The 19,392-nt window shown below is 36.2% G+C and overlaps 1 protein-coding gene across 1 annotated transcript in view; it reads right to left on the bottom strand.

Moving 5' to 3' along the window:
- Window positions 1-208: 208 nt before the first annotated feature.
- Window positions 209-19,392, bottom strand: part of SMAD4 (SMAD family member 4) — a 52,414-nt gene continuing 33,230 nt past the window's right edge. Inside the window, exons 9-12 of the mRNA XM_090285488.1 lie at window positions 10,763-10,946; window positions 8,717-8,885; window positions 3,292-3,430; window positions 209-1,841 (exon numbers count right to left, since the gene is read on the bottom strand). Of these exons, the coding sequence (XP_090141614.1) occupies window positions 1,630-1,841; window positions 3,292-3,430; window positions 8,717-8,885; window positions 10,763-10,946 (704 nt within the window). The 3' untranslated portion in view covers window positions 209-1,629. The remainder of the gene's footprint in view (window positions 1,842-3,291; window positions 3,431-8,716; window positions 8,886-10,762; window positions 10,947-19,392) is intronic.

The following is a 19,392-nucleotide window of genomic DNA, read 5'->3' on the forward strand; positions in this document are numbered from 1 at the left end:
AAAGTAAAAGCACCTGAACGATAATCCTTGATTTTATTTCACACTCTTTATCCTGCAGACAGCCTATTTATCTTATAGAGAATCAGGCCTGTTTTTACTACAGTAAAATAAGAGTTCAAAAAATAAGCAACTCTACACTTGATACACATCACATACACGGGGAAGTCCAGGTAGAGTGTGAGGGAAAAACCAAAGCTGCAGTCCTGGCTGTTGCCTGTCATTTACTAGAAGGTATCTCGCCACGGGTTGGACTCAAAAGTGCAAAAGAAAAAACTTAAAAATCAAACCTAGAATTCAACTCAGTATGTTGAGATTTGGTTTTATTTATGCTACTAGCTAAGTAAAAAGCATACATATTGTGTCTGTGGTACAGTCAATACATTTGCAACTTTTCTACTTAAATTCTCTATACAAAGTCACTGCCAATTGATATGATCATTGATGGGCAAAGGGCTTAGAATAACCAAAAGGTATAAAAAGTTTGCAGTCTTGCCCCAAGATACAAAAACTGAATTTTAAACAATGTCATAACATACATGATTTAAACAGTATATGAAAAAAAAGTCACACATCAAATCAAGTACAAAAATATCCAAACTACCTATTATGAACTGTAATGTTTCCATTATTCTGCACAGTATTCACCATAGAATTTAGCAGTTTCCAAAATACTCATTTAGTTTAAGCATTGCCACCTTTGCAGAACGGTGAGATGTTAGGTGGAGTGACACTGCTTTTAGTGTTTTTAAAAATACAAACCCTTTCCCTATGAATTAATGAAGGAAAGAAATTCCTCTTCTAGCTTCTTAGTAACCAACCCTGTGGCTAGAAATATAGAAGAATACATCTACTATTTAACAGGGCAAAAGTTATACTACTCAATAAATAGTTATCCAACAGGGACAACAAGTATAATTTTAAATGATAGTTCTTTGTCTGATCATTTTAAGGAATTCTCAGTATACAGAGAGATTAGTGTTTTGCCTTGGTGAAAATAAAATTGAAGTCACAAGACAATCTGAATTGAACTCATCTTCACTAGTTTAACTTGCAAAAAGTTATTTTGGATAAAAGATTATAATACATTATTACCTTATTTTTAAACACAGAGTAAAGTTGCTCTTGGTAAAATTAACTCACCCACATGGCACAATATCTTGGAGTAAAAGATGCTCAACAGTAACAACTCACACACAAAATAACAGGTGAGTTAACTTTGAGAACTTCTCTGCCTTTAAAATCAGCAATATTGAATTTATTCTGTAGAATAACACACATACCAATGTTCTGCATATAAAAGGGTCTAAGACATTTTAAAGGGATAAATTTTCCAGCACTGGAATGATTCCTTCATACATAACTGGTGAAGATATAATAAGAATGTATTTTTCCTGATCTTCAAGCTCTGAGCCATGCCTGAAAAGTTCTAAATAGAAAAAAAAAAAAAAAAAAAAAGGTTTTAATCCAGTTTCTGTCTGCTAGGAGCAAGGCAGCAAACATACTTTTTTCAACCCTTTATGAAAACATAAAGCAGAACAAAAGTGAAATATGTCTTCAGGTTATAAACAGGATGTATCTGTAGTCCACCATCCTGACAATGAAAGTTACAGGCCCCGAAGGTAGAAGACCTCAGTCTAAAGGCTGTGGGTCAGCAATCGGCATGGTGTGAAGCACTTCATCCAGGAGCTGGAGAGCCCGGTGTAGGTGAATCTCAATCCAGCAAGGCGTTTCTTTGATGCTCTGTCGGGGGTAATCTGGTCCCCAGCCTTTCACAAAACTCATCCTAAGTATGCATAAGCGACGAAGGTCATCAACACCGATTCCAGCAGCAGCTGACAAACCTAACAAAAAAGATTTGAAAGACATCAGGGGGACAGGCTGATCTCTTCCCATTCTCCCTACACATTACATTAATAACGTGAACGGCTTTCTTTATTTCACTCTTCCCAGCTTTTAATTCTCTGTCAAAGTGCCAAGAAGTAAGTATAGATCTAAACTTTATCAAAAGGGACTGAAAACTTTTGGTTAAGACAATTTACACTCCATATGGGTCATCTAGCAACCACCAATTATAAAGTAAATTACTATGATCTACCAACACCCCACCAATTTTTCCATTTAGAAGTGGAGGTGAAGGGATAAGAAACAAGTTGTTTTTAAGAGGTAGTCTATGTCCACAGAATGGTTCTTAGAATCTTCCTGACTGTGTCAATACCTAGTTCAGAATAAGACATGACGAATAATGAGAGCAGTAAGTCCTGGTTCCATAAAAACCTCTTGGATGACCCCGACAATGTCTCTCAATTTCACAATGTAACAGATAATATGCAATTACTCAATAAGGGCAGTAGATGAGAACGAGAAATTTAGTTATTTCTGGATTCTTTAGTAAAAGCACGTTTATAACATCAAAACTAGCAAATTAACGGTTTAGATGCCCGAATTTAAAAAAAATTAAATTATTTAAATGAATATGCCTTATCTACCTCTAAACTGTAAACTCCTGAACATCAGTCACAATGGGGACCGCATCTAATTTTCCAGTCAGAACATACAGTCATGTCGTCAATCTGCATTCATCAATACTACAATGAAACTAATGGGAGGAATTTGCATGTACTGTAGAGAAACCTGCAGGGCCACTGCAGTTTTCTTAGCCAGTGTGATTTGCTTACCACACTGAAGAGGTTAAGAACAGGGGTTGAATGAATCACTAGTTATGCCTTCAGACGTGGAAGATGGGTGCCACGTGTTTCCATCATAAAAGTCTATAGTCAGGAGTTTAACTCTGCAGTAAAAAATTCCCCATCAGTGTGAAACCTGGCACACAGTTCAATTTTACCCTAAAATTAAAAAAAAGTCTACAAGTTATCAAAATACCACCCTCACTTAAGTTTTCCCTGCATACTTAGCATACTTAAAAAAAAATTGGAGGTGCCTAATTCTGAAACTGAAATATGCTTTCCTACTAGAATAAAGCCAAGCATGTCAGTGATAACAACCCACCCTGGCTGGTGAGGCAGGAATTAAAAGCATCAACAAAAAAATGGGAGATGACCAATAATATAACAATAACCCCTTTTCTTCTTTATCCCATACTCCCTTTTTGACACAAAAAGAACGAAAACAGGGTCCAAGACAAAGGGCAAATATTACAAAAGAACAGCTGTTTACAAATTTTAAAATGTCACTATCCCAGTAAAGAGCACTTTAAGTTCTATTATTGCTTAAAGTAACTAGTCAAACGAGTGAACCAAGATAAAACAGCGACAGAAGTGAAAGCGTACTTACTGATGGCGGGCGCTATCCCACCCACTGATCCGGGGCCGGGGATGTTTCCTGCTACGGCTGCGGCCTGGGCAGCGGCTGCAGCTTGTGCAGTGGCCGCCTGCTGCTGCATCTGACGATGACATTGACGCAAATCAAAGACCTTTTAAAAAAAGAAGTGTAAGTTTAATGCTGTGAGCCCACCTGAAGAGATTCCATACATCAATAGTCAACGCACAATTTATTTATAACTAACAGCTTCATTGAGCTCTCAAAAGAAAAAGATTAATTATAATCATCTTAAATTTTTATGTATACTGGAATTGGTAGGTAGGAACGGTGGCCAAGAGGCACCCTTCACCATCAGGATAGCTGTGGTGGCCACATGCCTCTGTATCCTTTATCTGCTTCAGTGTGGGTCAGCGTTACTGTCCCTGTGAAAAACGACCCATTTGTGTAAAATAAACAGAGTAGAAATCACCTCCACTCTTTCAAAACAAAATGCTTTGAGTTTTCTTTAGGCTGAATGGATGACCTTGGTCATATGGCCAACTGCTTTTCTTTATCATTAAGGCTATTTGGAGGAGTGTAATAAATGCCATTGTCACTATATAAGAAAACGTCTGCATTTTTAAGAGATGTATACTTCACCACACAGAAGTAAAATAACATGCAATCTAGGACTTGTTTCAAACTATGTAAGAAACAAAGAAAATGCATTCAAACTCAATCTTAAAAAGAAAAATATGAAGAAAAAAGGGCAGATCAAGCAATGTAAAATCTCAACGAACCTCAGTGATGGGTAATGGTATTTCATTAAATTAGTTTCTATTTTTCTGTATGTTTAAGAATGCTAATCATTTTTTAAAAAGCTTAAGCTTTGAATACTATCACTAATACCTGCTAATTACATGGGTTGTTTATTAACTTCTCTGGAACCTCAATTTAATATCTATAAAATGGGAATGCTAAGCGTACGTGATTTCTCAAAAGAAACTCTGCAGGCAAGAAGGGACTGGCATGAAATATTCAAAGTAATGAAAAGGAAAAACCTACAGCCACGATTACTCTATCCAGCAAAGCTGTCATTCAGAATAGAAGGGAAAGTGCTTCCAGGACAAAGTAAAACTGCAGGAGTTCATCAGATCCAAACCACTGTTATATGAAATGTTAAAGGGACTTGTTTAGGAGAAAGAGGATCAAAACTATGAACATTAAAATGAAAACTGTATCACAACAACCACCAACAGAAGCTAGGGAATTGAAACAAAGGCAGACTAAGTAGGCAACGAGAGTGGAAAAAGAACTATAGGTATGGGGAACATATCGGGGGAGGTCAGCAGGAAAAGGAAAGTGGGGAAAGGGAGAGAGATGGTACAGGAATTAAGAAGCACAGTAGGAGGGAGTGGAGTAGACAGGAAGATGTTGTGAAGAACTATATGCACAACCAATGGGCATGGACTAAGGCGGGGGGACAACGGAAGGGGGGGTCACTAAGTGGAGGGGAACAAAGGAAAAAGAAATTGGGAAAACTGTAACAGCATAATCAATAAAGCATAATTTTTTTAAAATGTAGGGCTTCCGGTCAGGATGGTGGCATAGGTAACTCGGTACTTTCCTCCTTGCACAACCACACCAAAATTACCACTAAAGTACAGAACAACCATCATTCAGAACCTCTAGAAATAGAATTGAATGGAAGCCCTTCACCTACAGAATTAAAGAAGAAAGAAATCACATCAAGACTGGTAGGAGGGGTGGAGATGCTGAACAGGCTGGTCCCACACCCATGTGTGGCAGATAAACAACAGGAACAAGGGTCACAGCCCCACAATGCCAGAAAGAGAAGTCCCCATAACTTCTGGTTGTAAAAACCAGTGGGGATTTAGGCTGAGGAAGACAGAAACTTCTAGAGTCCCAGGCAGCTCCGCTTAAAAAGCCTGTGCATGGACTTATTCAAACTCTTTCTCCGAGGTAAAGCATGAAGGCAGCAGCTGGAAAGGCACCAGACATAAGGGGAGGAACTGAAGTGTCAGCATCAGGGCGAGAGCTGGGGGGCAGCTTTATCCCAGACAGAAGTGCCAGCAGAGGTCACTGTTCCCTTGATGAGCTCTACCCCCACAGAGCCAGCAGGTGGACACCACATCTGAGACTCCATCAATCTGGCTCTGACTGTGTGTTCCACCCAAATTTTGGGGACAACATGTTTCCAGTGGCTTTTCCATATGAATGGTCTGTCTTGGCTCATGCTTCAGATTTTCCTAAATTCTCTCACGCAAGAAGCATCTGGCCCCAGGGAGCCCTGTGTATCTCACAGCTTGGCCTTACCTGGGCACCTCCAACCCAGCACAAGTAGCAGTCATCTGCACATCACTTTGTAGCTTACGCTGGGTGGCCCAGGTAGAACATAGGTGGTGACTGACCTTGGCCTGCACTTCTCGGGAGGCTGCGGAGCCAGCACACCCAGTGGACAGCCTTAGACCATATCGGAGCACCACTATCCAACCATCTCCACAAGTGACACACTCAAGCAGTGAATTCAGGAGGCACCAGAGCCCTGCTGAAGTAAGTCCTGCTCTGTGGAGTGGGCCCCCATTGAACTGACACTCCATGCTGGTCAGAGGTTCGTGGTCAGTGGTCACAGCCAGTCCTTGTAGCTGATCGGCCTGGGTAAATCCCTCCCACTGACATGCCAACAATAATCAAGGCTCAACTACAAGAGGAGGGTGTACACAGCCTACACGATGGGTGCACCTTGAGTACCCACCCTGCATGTGTTATGGGGGAGGCTGTGCCACTGGACCCTACAGGACACCTATTACATTAGGCCATACTACCAAGCCTGGCAGACATAGCAGGTCTACTTAATACATAGAAACAAACATAGGGAGGCTGCCAAAATGAGGAGACAAAGAAACATGGCCCAAATGAAAGAAAAAGAACTAAATAAAGTGGAAGCAAGCAAGCTACTGGATGCAGAGTTCAAAACACTGGTTATAAGGATACTCAATGAACTTAGTGAGAACTTCAACAGCATAAAAAAAGAACCAGTCAGAAATGAAGGATATAGTAATTGAAATAAAGAATAATTTACAGGGTATCAACAGTAGCAGTGGATAAAGCCAAGAATCAATCAGTGACTGGAATACAAAGAAGTAAAAGCACCCTATCAGAATAGCAAGAAGGAAAAAGAATCCAAAGAAATGAGGATAGTGTAAGCAGCCTCTGTGACAAGTTCAAGTGTACCAATGTTCACATCATGGGGGTGCTGGAAGAAGAGGAGGAAGAACAAGAAATTGAAAACCTATTTGAAGAAATAATGACTGAAAACTTCCCTAATATGCTGAAGGAAATAGACATATAAATCCAGGAAATATAGAATTCCAAACAAGATGAACCCAGAGAGGCCCACACCAAGATATATTATAAATAAAATGCCAAACGTTAAAGACAAAGAGAATCTTAAAAGCAGTAAGAGAAAAGCAATTAGTTACCTACAAGGGAGCTCCTATAAGACTGTGAGCTGATTTCTCAAAAGAAACTTTGTAGGCCAGAAGGAATTGGCAAAAAATATTCAAAGTCATGAAAGCAGGGACCTGCAACCAAGATTACTCTATACAGGAAAGTTATCATTTAGAATCAAAGGACAGATAAAGAGATTCCCAGATAATAAAAAGCTAAAGGAAGTCAACACCACCAAACCAGTATTATATAAGATGCTAAAGGGCCTTCTTTAAGAGCAAAACTATGAACAATATAATGGCAATAAATATACATCAACAATTGAATCTAAAAAACAAAATATGGAGAACAGAAACAGAATCATAGATACAGAGAATGTTTTGATGGTTACCAGATGGGAGGGGGGTTGTGGGAATGAGTGGAAAAGATGAAGACATTAAGAAGTACAAATTGGTAGTTGAAGAATAATCACTGGGATGTCAAGTACAGCATAGAAAATATAGTCAGTAATAGTCTAATAATTATGTATGGTGTCAGCTGGGTGCAAGATACATCAGGATGATCACTTATTAAGTTATGTAATGTCTAATCACTAGGGTGTAAACCTGAAACTGATATAATAAAAAATGATTTAAAAAATATACAAATATCCACAGCATTTTAACAAAAATGGGATCATATTCTGTGTATTGTTTATAACCACCTTTTCCACACCATGATAGCCTACCAATAAATATAATTTAATATTTTATTGTTCTACTCTATATTATTGTTTCAACAGCTCAAAACTATAAATGGTCCTCTACTGTCAAAACTTTTATCAGGCAATTACTGTTCATTTGTTAGGTGTGATAAATAACATTGTGATTGCTTTTTAGAAATATTTATAAACTGGTGATTCATACTTCAGTATATTTTTATGACAGAATTAATATAATGCTTGAAATTGCCTTTAATTACTACAGGAAAAAAACAGAGGGAGAAAGAAACACGTTCGAGATTGGTAAAATGCTGACAATTGTTAAAAGCTGGATGATGGGTATATGGGAATTTATTATATTCTTCAGACTTGATATATTTGAAAATTTCATTTTTAAAAAGATCCCTGCCTGGAATGAGTGGCTCAGTAGGTTGGACATCATCCCACAAAGCAAAAGGTTGACAGTTTGATTCCCAGTCAGGGTGCATGCTGAGCTGCAGGTTCGAACCCCAATCAGGGAACAAGAGGCAACTGATCGATGTTTCTTTTACTTTCTATTTCCCTTCCTTCCCCTTTCTCTAAAAATAAAATAAATAAAATCTTAAACAAGATTCCTATATCCTTTAACTGACCTGTAGTGACTGAAAATGAGATATTGGATTTGTTGTTTTGAAGTAATCAAGTAAATCCATTTTTTAGACACTGTTGGCTATATTATCTGAATGCTAAGCAATTTCCTGGGAATAAGTGATGATGAAATTGTTAATTCCACTAATTTACCATAGCCAATAATAAAGATGCTTAGGAAGATTGTGAAAACGCTGATATTAAGAATACATTTAGGCTATCTAATTACAACTGTATTTCTCTTTTAAACAGTGTGACATAAAGTTAAAATTAGTTGAATATGTAATAATTAATACAAAATACCTTAGACTTAACTTGAAAAATGTTATAGTAAATAGACAAATTTTTAATACACAAAATAAGAACCTTAAAAACAAAGGAATATGTTTGGTGGTTTCACTCAATATTTTCAAAAACCTAGGTATTACTCTAAAACAGTTAACAAATTTGCTAATAAAATAACAGGGCATGAACACAACCACAAAACTAAATAACTAGTCATGTCAACAAATGCCCCTAGGACATACGTTTTATAGACAAACAATTTCTGAGATTTAATATGTTAAAAGACATTTTTCTACTCTCCCCACCTCGATCTCAATTCTTTAAACAACAAATAGTTTTCCAAGTCTAAAATATTTAAGTAAAACTTCCACTAACCTTTATATATGCACTTGGGTAGATCTTATGAACAGCATCTCCAGGTGCACGCCCAGCTTCTCTGTCTAAGTAGTAACTCTGTACAAAGACTGCATGGTCACTAAGGCACCTGACCCAAACATCACCTTCACCTTTACATTCCAACTGCACACCTTTGCCTATGTGCAACCTTAGGGAAAAAAAGGAAAATTACATTTTATTTGATAAGTATTTTTTTAAATGTATTAGTTCAGATTATAGGAGGGGAGGACCCAAAAAAAAACGGATTTATAAAAAACTGTGTATTTATTCTTACATGGTTAAATGTCAGTCACCTTCAAGGTCCTCTCTCCATTTCACACAATACACCGATTGAGAGGTTTTTTTTTCTACTGCTCAAACCAGTTTTGAACTCATCAATTTGGATGCCTTTTAGTGATTCTGCCGTTTTTTCTCTCACCTCTTCCACAATGGCAAAATGTTTCCCTTTGAGGACTTTTTTTCACCAGGGGAAACAAAGAAAAGTTGCTTGGGGAGAGATCAAGTGAATAGGAAGGGTGGGGCATGGGGGTCATGTCTTTTTTTATCAAAACCTGCTGAACACTCAGCACAGTGTGGGCAGGTGCACTCATAAGTCACCCATCACGTAACGGGCCAACAGGTTTGGAGTCTTCAGAAAAACTTCACTGAAGCCAAATGCAGCCTCTCACAATGCCAGCTGGTACACTGACACAGATGGGTTACTATAACATTCACCTAGTGGCGGAAGCCTGTACCATAACGGGTCCGTCCTGCAGAAGATAATGCTGGATTTTTTTTGGTCTCGCCTCCCCAATTACTATGTGTCAGGAATGTTTAACATAAATTCTTACTGAACCCTCACAATTCAATGAGCTAAATATTATTATTCCCATCCTATAAATGACGGAACTAAGGTTTATAGGTACACTGTCCAAACTGATAGCCATGAGATAAAAGCGGCTACTTAAATTAATTAAAAATAATTTTAAAATTCAGTTAACCACATAACCATATTTTAAGTGCTCAATAGCTATATGTGGCTAGTAGGCACTGTACTGGACAACACATATATAAACCATTTCCTTCATCACAGAAAATTCTTTTAGATAGCACTGGCTTAAGAGAGTAGGTAATTTGCCAAAGATACAGCTTTGATAGAGAGTTGAGATTACAAGTGCCTAAAATTGTGTATGTTTTCCTATAATATATCATCTTAAGCATTTACATTTGATTATATAAACTTTTTATTAACATTTTAATGACAAAAAAGAAAACTTATCAAAACTTACTTAACCATTTTTTAAATATTTTCCAACATTATAAATAACACCTGCAGAAACATGACTTCATTTATTTCAACAGATGTGTAAAAATACGAGAGGAAATAAAAAAATTGGTTTTTAATTGGATTACAAAAGGTCTTGTTACTATTCAAACACAAAAACCCCATTTACACATACACAATCTTCAAGATGTGGCATATATACACAATGAAATATTATACAGCAATAAAAAAAGAACAAAATCTTGTCAGGCAGAGAAAGACAAATACCAAATGGTTTCACTTATATGTGGAACCAAAAAACAAAACAAAACAAAAACAGACTCAAAGAAACAGACCAAAATGATGGTTATCATAAGGGAGGGGTTGGGGAGAACAGGTGAAAAGATGAAGGGGAATTTAGTTAATAATATTGTGATAAGTATACACAGTGATAGATGTCTGATTATTAGAATTAGGGTGATCACATTGTATGATATAAAAATGTCAAATCACTGTCTTGTACACCTGAAACTAATATAACCAATATAAGACTGTATACCAACTATATGTAAATAAGAAAATAAATTTTAAAAAGACCACCTTTTATATTTTAAATGACAAACATCTACAATTCAAGTGGAATGCTTACTGATTCTGAATTTTCAAGAGTACCTTTGTTTTTTTCCTATTCGAACACTTATATAATCTACATTGAGAAATATAACTTTGAATAAAAGACATTGTACTGTGTTCAACTTTTAAAATAACTCTACAATCAATACCTTGCTCTCTCTATGGCTTCTGTCCTGTGGACATTGGAGAGTTGGCCCAAGCAAAAGCGATCTCCTCCAGAAGGGTCCACGTATCCATCAACAGTAACAATAGGGCAGCTTGAAGGAACCTTAAATGTCTCTCCTACTTGAACGTCCATTTCAAAGTAAGCAATGGAACACCAGTACTCAGGAGCTACAGGGGACAAATGAGAGCGAACATCACTCTGTAAGACAAAACTTTTCCGACAAGAAAGGATGAAGGGACAGGAGAGGCATCTGAAAAGCACCCAAAAGAATTTGATTAAAATTAAAAAACACATTTAAAAAGTAGGCATTTTCATGTTTTTCATTTTTTCAGCTCAGCTCCTAGCATTCTTGAAATTCAAGAATCATTTTTAAAATCTGGAATTTGGTTCTTACCTCAAAGGACCCAATGAACTGAGAATTTAAAGTAATAAGAACCTAAAATATGTGCAGTCACATGAAATATTTGTCTGAACTTTTATTTTTTAAAAAACACACTGGCTCAAGATATATCCTGGGAGGAATTTTTGAAAACATCAATCCATGTCGTATTTTTCTAGTTCCCTAATTGAAAGTAAGGTCATAAGCTATTCTGCCATTCATTAAGACTAGAGTCAAGGTTAATTATCTCCAACTATATAGCTGCTATGAGTAGGAATTCTCAATTGTCTCTTGGGTGAAAGGTCATTTGTTCCATCTCTTAGTGAAGTCAATTCATATCAACTACAATTTTTTCTTTGAGGATATATTTAGTGTATTCATTTGAACAACAATAAATTATTTAAAGTAATTTTACATGGGCAAAAAACGAGGCACTACTTGGTTTGGTTTGTAAAGTTTTCTGCTGATATACGAATTGCTTATCTGCATCTCAATGTGCCATTATGAACCCTGACTAGAGTAGAATTTGAAGCAATAAAACTTTTGACAATCTGAAAGGATAGTTAGAATAACCAAAAAAATAGATCTTCTCAAACACCCCCCAAAATCTTAACATGCAGTATAACTGATGCTTAAAATGCATTTAAAAAAATCCTTGTAAAGTCTATGTATCTAATTGATTTCAAAATATTGTCAAGGCTGAAAGTATTTTCCAATGAAGAATTAATTAAATAAATCATGAAGACTGAGTGATGTAAAAACTTAAAATTTCAAATGTTTTATCAGAGATCAAATCAACTAATCATGAATACATTACTTTAAATATTTTTAAATTATCAGTAGAACATGAAAACTAGTGGTATACTAAACTACCCTAATGAAAAAGCCAGTTCTGAAATATTTATGAAGTTATTCTTATGATAAAATTCTTTATTAAAGACATCACATTATGCTATGAACAAGAAACTTCAGCAAACAATGGGCACATGTGCTGTTGAAGCTAAAATTAAAGAGGTTGTCTAAGACAAGATATTAATTATCCAATGTTTTGGCAGCAAAAAACAGTAATAGCACTTAAAAAAGGTCTTTATACAATCAGTCCAAAAAGTAAATTTTGTTGCAAATAATGCCCCTGAAGTCATGAATGTTTACAATGCTGAGTTAAAAATGAGGTGCAAGTATATGCATTTCCTTGTTCACACTTAAGAACACTATCCAGAAGTAAAGTTTCATGGTGAGCAACCTTTTTCCATGAAAGTCAATTGGGTGGTGGAGGGGAGAAGTTGTATAATCTTGTTTAAACAAAAATATGTCATTTTATCATCATGAACTACAATATCTGCACCTGTACGTAAGAAACCTTATTTTATTATTTTCCAGTCACCAAGGGTTTGTTTCCATAATGTTTCGGACACCATGCGACAATGATGGTTAAATAAAGCTACCTCTCTGAATACATTTAAAATGAGCTGACCTGCTAGCACAAGGATGAAGAGTTTTAAGAGACTTGAGGATTAAAAAAGCTGGTATCAGAGTTGTACCACAAACCAGGGAAAGTAGGCGGAAAGGGGTTACTACCTGTGAGGACAGGGAGGGCCCAAAGGTAATCTAAGTGATTTCCAGAGAACCTGGCACTGTTGAGATACAAAATACCATGTGAAAAACTTTTCTATTCCATTCTCAATTTGCAAACCAGAGAAGAGGGAACATCCTTATTTTTAAAACAGGAGCAAGTAATATGAATTTATTAAGTTCATTAAGCCTTTCTGGATCTCTCTTTGCTCTTTTGCTCCAAGAACCAAATACCACAAAAGTGACAAGCCTGCAGCTTCTCAAAACTAACATCAACAGCAGGATGAAATTAGTTCAGAGAGAGTTTTCTTAATGCTCTAATTCATTTTAAAGGTAGTGGGATTGTTAATGTGCTTGCTGACAGCTGATATTTTTAGTTTCTTGTTCCCAAATTAGTTTAGCTGGTCTCGTGAAGCCTATATTAGGTGCTCATCACTGCCCAGAAAAAGGGTTTAAAAGACTGAGTTAACAATACAAAACTTTGAAACTTTTTTTTACAATATAAGAATGTACCTAAATATGTTTTGTAATAAGGAACCATATTATAAAGTACAGTTTTATCAAATAAATGTTCTTTAATTATAATGGAAAATTAATGTCTCCAAGGCATTACCTTTCATTTCTGAAATAAAAGTTATTCAAGGAAAAAATTTTTAATTTTCCCAAGATTTTTAAAAGTTAAAACTCTAGATAAAGCACCTAAGAGACTCATTATAAATTATTCTTTTTATTATTTAGATCTCAATGAGATGTAGAGTGAGACTCTTTTATGAACACATAGAGGAACCCTATTAAATGGTGACTAGCTCCAATGTATTAGAACACAACCAGAATCTGGAAATTTGTGTACTTTGAATCCACTTTTGAATTACCAAAACAACCTCTAAGACACTGAGGAAACTCTTCAATTTGCAATCAATATTTAATTTGATGACTATATCTCAACCTTAAGAAGCAAAAACAATTTGGATGCCTTTCATTTCTTCTTGTCTGATTGCTGTGGGTAGGACTTCCATTACTATGTTGAATAAGAGGTGGAAGTGGACATCCCTGTCTTGTTCCCAACTTAAGGGGAACTCTTATAGTTTGTCACATATGGTCTTTATTATGTTTCGGTAATCCCATTTTGCTGAGTTTGTATCATAAATGGGTGCTGGATTTTATCAAATGCTTTTCCTGATTCTAATGATATGATCATGTGGTTTTTATCCTTCATTTTGTTTATGTGGTGAATCACACTTAACTGATTTGCACATGTTGTACCAACCTTGAATTCCTGGAATAAATCCCACTTGATTATAGTGTATGATCTCTTTTTGATGCATTGCTGTATTCGGTTTCCTAATATTTTGCTAAGGATTTTAGCATCTATGTTCATCAGGGATATTGGCCTATAATGTTCTTTCTTTGTAGCATCTTTATCACAGGTTTTGGAATTAGAATAATGCTGGCCTTGTAAAATGAGTTTGGGGGGCCTTCCCTCCTCTTGAATTTTATGAAATAATTAGAGAAAGAGAGATGTTAGTTCTTTTCCAAATGTTTGTTAAAATTCACCTGTGAAGCCATCTGGTCCAGGGCTTTTGTTTGTTGGGAGTTCTTTAATTACTGCTTTAATTTTACTAGGTGTAATATAATATGTCTATTCAGATTCTGATTCTTCTTGATTTGGTTTTGGAAGATTGTATGTTTCTAGGAATTTATCCATTTCGTCCAGGTTGTCCAGTTTGTTGGCATGTAATTGTTCATAGTATTTTCTTACAATCCTTTGTATTTCTTTGGTGTCAGTTGTTATTTCTCCTCTTTCATTTCTGATTTTATCTATTTGGGTCCTTCCTCTTTTTTTCTTGATGAGTCTAAAGGTTTGTCAATCTTGTTTATCTTTTCAAAGAACCAGCTCTTGGATTCATTGATCTTTTGTAGATTCTATTTCATTTATTTCTGCTCTGATCTTTATTATTTCCTTCCTTCTACTCTCTTTGGGCTTTGTTTGTTGTTCTTTTTCAAGTTCCTTTAAGTGTGAAGTTAAGATTGTTTATTTGAGCTTTTTCTTGTTTTTTTTGAGATAGGCCTGTAATGCTATGCATTTCCGTCTTAGGATTGCTTTCTCAGTGTCCCCTAGATTTTGGATTGTTGCGTCCTCATTTTCATTTGTTTTTAGGTATCTTTTGATTTCTTCCTTGATCTCATTGTTGATCCATTCATTGTTTAATAACATGCTATTTAGCTTCCATGCCTCTGTGTGTTTTTCAGTGTCCTTCTTGTGATTGATTCTAGTTTCATAGCTTTGTGGTAAGGGAAGATGTTTGGTATGATTTCGATCTTAAATTTGTTGAGACTTGCTTTGTGTCCAAGCATATCGTCTACCCTAAAAAATGTTCCATGTGCACTTTAAAAGTATATATATTCTGCTGTTTGGGGTAAGATACTAATTAAATCCATTTGCTCTAGTGTGTCGTTTAAGGCCACTGTCTCCTTGTTGATTATCTGTCTGGATGATCTATCCACTGAAGTCAACAGAGTATTAAAATCCCCAACTACGATTGTATTTCTGTTGATCTCTCCCTATGTCCATCAAGACCTGACTCACATATTTAGCTGCTCCAATGTTGGGTATGTAAATGCTTACCAGTGTTATATCGTCTTGTTGGATTGTTCCCTTTATTATTATGTAGTCTCCTTTGTCTCTTACTATAGCCTTTATTTTAAAGTCTACTTTGTCAGATGTAAGTACTGCTACCCCATACTTCTTTTTCCCTTTGCATTTGCATGAAAATATCTTTATTCATCCCTTTACCTTTGATCTGTGTATATCTTTCGACCTGAGATAGGTCTCTTGGAGGCAGCATACATATGGGTCTTGTTTTCTTATCCATTCAGCTACCCTATGTTTCTTGGTTGGAGCATTTAAGCCACTTACAAGCATCTAACTTGGAAAAGCATCCAAATTGAAAAGGAAGAAGTAAAACTGTTGTTATTTGCAGATGACATGATATTCTACATAGAGAACCCAAAGATTCCACCAAGAAACTACTAGAACTAATACATGAATTCAGCAAAGTAGCAGGATACAAAATTAATATCCAGAAATCAGTCGCATTTTTTTATTCCAATAATAAACTAACAGAAAGGGAAATTAAGAAAACAATCCCATTCACAATTGCTACAAAAAGAATAAGCTACCTATGAATAAACCTAACCAAGGATGTAAAAGACTTGTACTTTGAAATTGTACCACGCTGAAGAAAGAAAAAGAAGAAGATACAAATAAGTGGATGCACATACCATGGTTAGGAAGAATATCATTAAAATGTCCATACTACCCAAAGCAATCTGTGGATGCAACACAATTCCTGTCAAGATTCCAATGATGTATTTCATAGAACAAGAACAAATAGTTCAAAAATTTATATGGAACCACAAAAGGCCCTGCATAGCAACAGCAATCCTGAGAAAGAAGAACAAAGTTGGATGAATCACACTACCTAATATCAAACTATACTATAAGGCCCCAATAATCAAAACAGCATGGTACTGGCATAAAAATAAACATATAGATCAATGGAACAGAATAGAAAGTCCAGAAATAAACCCATAACCTTTACAGTCAATTAACTTTCAACAGAGGAAGCAAGCATATACAATGGGCTAAAAATAGTTTATTCAATAAATGGTGTTGGGAAAATTGGGCAGATACTTGCAGAAAAATGAAACCAGAGCACCTTCTTACACCACACGCAAGAATTCAAAATGGATCAAAGACTTAAATGTTAGATCCAAAATCATAAAAATCATAGAAGAAAACATAGGCAGCGAAATCTTGGACCCTGCTCATAGCAATATTTTATCAGATATATCGCCCCAGGCAAGGAAAACAAAGGAAAAAATAAACAAGTGGGACTAAAATCAAACTAAAAAGGTTTTGTACAGTAAAGGAAATCATCAACGAAATAAAAAGACAACCCACAGAATGGGAGAATATACTCACCAATACATCTATAAGGAATTAATATTCAAATTTATAAAGAACTTAAAAGACTCAACACCAAAAAAAAAAAAAAAAACCCAATTAAAAAAATGGGTAAAGGACCTGAATAGACAGATATTTCTTTAAAGAGGACATACAGATGGCCAACAGACATATGAAGATGTTCAACATCACTAATCATCAGAGAAATGCAAATTAAAACCATAATGAGATATCATCTCATACCTGTCAGAATGGCTATCACCAATAAAGCAACAAACAACAAGTGCTGGCAAGGATGTAGAGAAAGGGGAACCCTTTTGCACTGTTGGTGGGAATGTAGATTGGTGCACTGTGGAAAGCAGTATGGAGATACCTCAAAAAATTAAAAATGGGTCTGCCTTTTGACCCAGTGATCCCACTTTTGGGAATATATCTGAAGGAACCCAAAACACAAATAATTCAAAAGAACAGAAGCACCCCTGTGTTCACTGCAGTGTTATTTACAATCACCAAGATACGGAAGCAGCCCAAGTGTCCATCAATAGATGAGTGGATAAAATAACTATGAGACATTTACACCATGGAATACTACTCGGCTGTAAAAAAAGATGATGGACCTGGAGAACATTATGCTGAGTGAAACAAGCCAGTCAGAGAAAGTCAGAGAAAGACAAATACCGTATGATTTCACTCACATGTGGAATCTAATGAACAAATGGAACTAACAAGGAAAATGGGGACAGACTCATAGATGGAGAGCAGGATAGTAACTGGGTGGGTGGGGGTGGTATGAGAAGATGGAGGGATTGAGCAGAAAGGAAAAAGGACTCATGGACACGACAACAGTGCAATGACTGGTGGGGCGCAAAATGGTATAAGGGGACTAAATGGTAATGGAAAAAATATATAATATATAATAAAGATTAAATTTTTTTAAATGAAGCAAAAATAGAATCCATAAAAAAGAAATGAAATGGCGACCTTTTCCAAAAATATTTTTTCAACTTATTTATTAAAGTCAAAGCACAGAAATCACCAAGTATATGGCCTGTCTGAAATCTTTAATATCAAGGTAATGACTAATACTAATTATTTCCATAGTCTGCGATTTATATTACCTATTTTTCCTAAGACATTTATGCAACTATCTTTAAAAATAATTTCCCAAAATAGATTCACTACATATTATTGATGATTTTTAATTATTTAAAATATTTTAAATATTAGAGCTGTATGCTTATTTCCTGTCTAAATGATCCTCAGTCTGCAGTAGAATATTTTAGCATTTCTTAATTAGACCTTAAGGGGCTGCATTAACCATAATACAAATATTTCATTTTGTTTTCTTTTCTATCTATTCATGAAATGCAACAGCAGCTACGTAAACTAATAACTGTAATTTAGTTGGGTTAGACAGTACTAGAGAACAGGGGACACACAAGGTCAGGAAAGGCTTCCCAACAATGGTTCACTTGAGCTGGATCTTAAGTGTTCACCATGTTCAGTAGATGAAGGAAGCACGGTACTGGCATCAAGAGGGCCCCAGTGATTCTCAATTCCTGCTACTCATCTTTGTGTAATCCCCTCCCTACAACATAGAATCTGATGGAACTGATGTGACTTTTGAGACTGTCTTAAAAGACACCAAGGCTCTCACTTTCTCTTGATGACTCACTCTGACAGAAGCTAGCTGTCATGTGAAGACATTCAAAAAGCTCTACAGGTGTCTACAAACTGCTGTTTCCTGCCAACCATAATGCGAACTTGCCAGGTACATTGATTGGTAAACCACCCTGAGAGTGAATACTCTAGCCCCAGAAAGGCCTTCAGATGGTAGCAGCCCAAGCCGACAATTTAACTGCAACGTCATGAGATTCTGCGCCAGAGCAAACCAGCCGAGCCACTCCCAGATCCCTGACCCACAGAATGAAGTAAGATAAACTGTAGTCGTTTCAATCTGTTAAATTTAGGGAGTAATTTGTTGCAGAATAAGAGATTTAATTTGATGAATATGTAGAGCACAAGACCCATAAGGAGGACATGTGCAAAAAAATAAAAAAAAAACAGCAGAGGGATGACACAGCCGAGCAAGCCTAGGTTCGGAGCTCAGGATGCTTAAAGCATAAAGAGATGAAGCTAGCAAAGTACACACAGACCAGGATCACTTTTTTTGCATGTAGGTAACGAATTTGGACTTTATCCTATGGCCAAGCAATAAGTAGGAAAATCAATGCCAGATCTTTAGCAGAGAAATAACAACTAGATCCTGATTTTAAAATAAATACTGAGGATAGCAGAGATTAAATGGTGGAGAGAACGGCAATATGACTGGAAGGTCTCTCAATAAGGAGATCAGTTAGAATATTCTTTTAACAGTACAAGAGGAAAAAATAATAGTAGTGAGATAAAACTGCTCCTAGGCCCATTAGTATTCATAGCCAAAGAGTTCACAGCCAGCTGGGTTCCAACGAGCTGACTCCATTAAAGTTATATGTGCAAAGCTGATACCCTCCCACAACCACTTGGACAGAGACCTTCCAAGATCATCCTCACCATTAAGTCATTTCCTATTCAATTTTAATGCCCATGCAGGGTGCTACTGATGCATATCCTCATGGCTAGTCTATGCTATTCCCTAACCACCAGAAGCTCTTAGGCCTCAACATCAGTTCTACCCTAAGAAGAATGAAGTAAA

The sequence above is a fragment of the Furipterus horrens genome, unplaced genomic scaffold (assembly GCF_987537825.1).
Source record: "Furipterus horrens unplaced genomic scaffold, mFurHor1.1.pri manual_scaffold_8, whole genome shotgun sequence".
NCBI lineage: Eukaryota > Metazoa > Chordata > Mammalia > Chiroptera > Furipteridae > Furipterus > Furipterus horrens.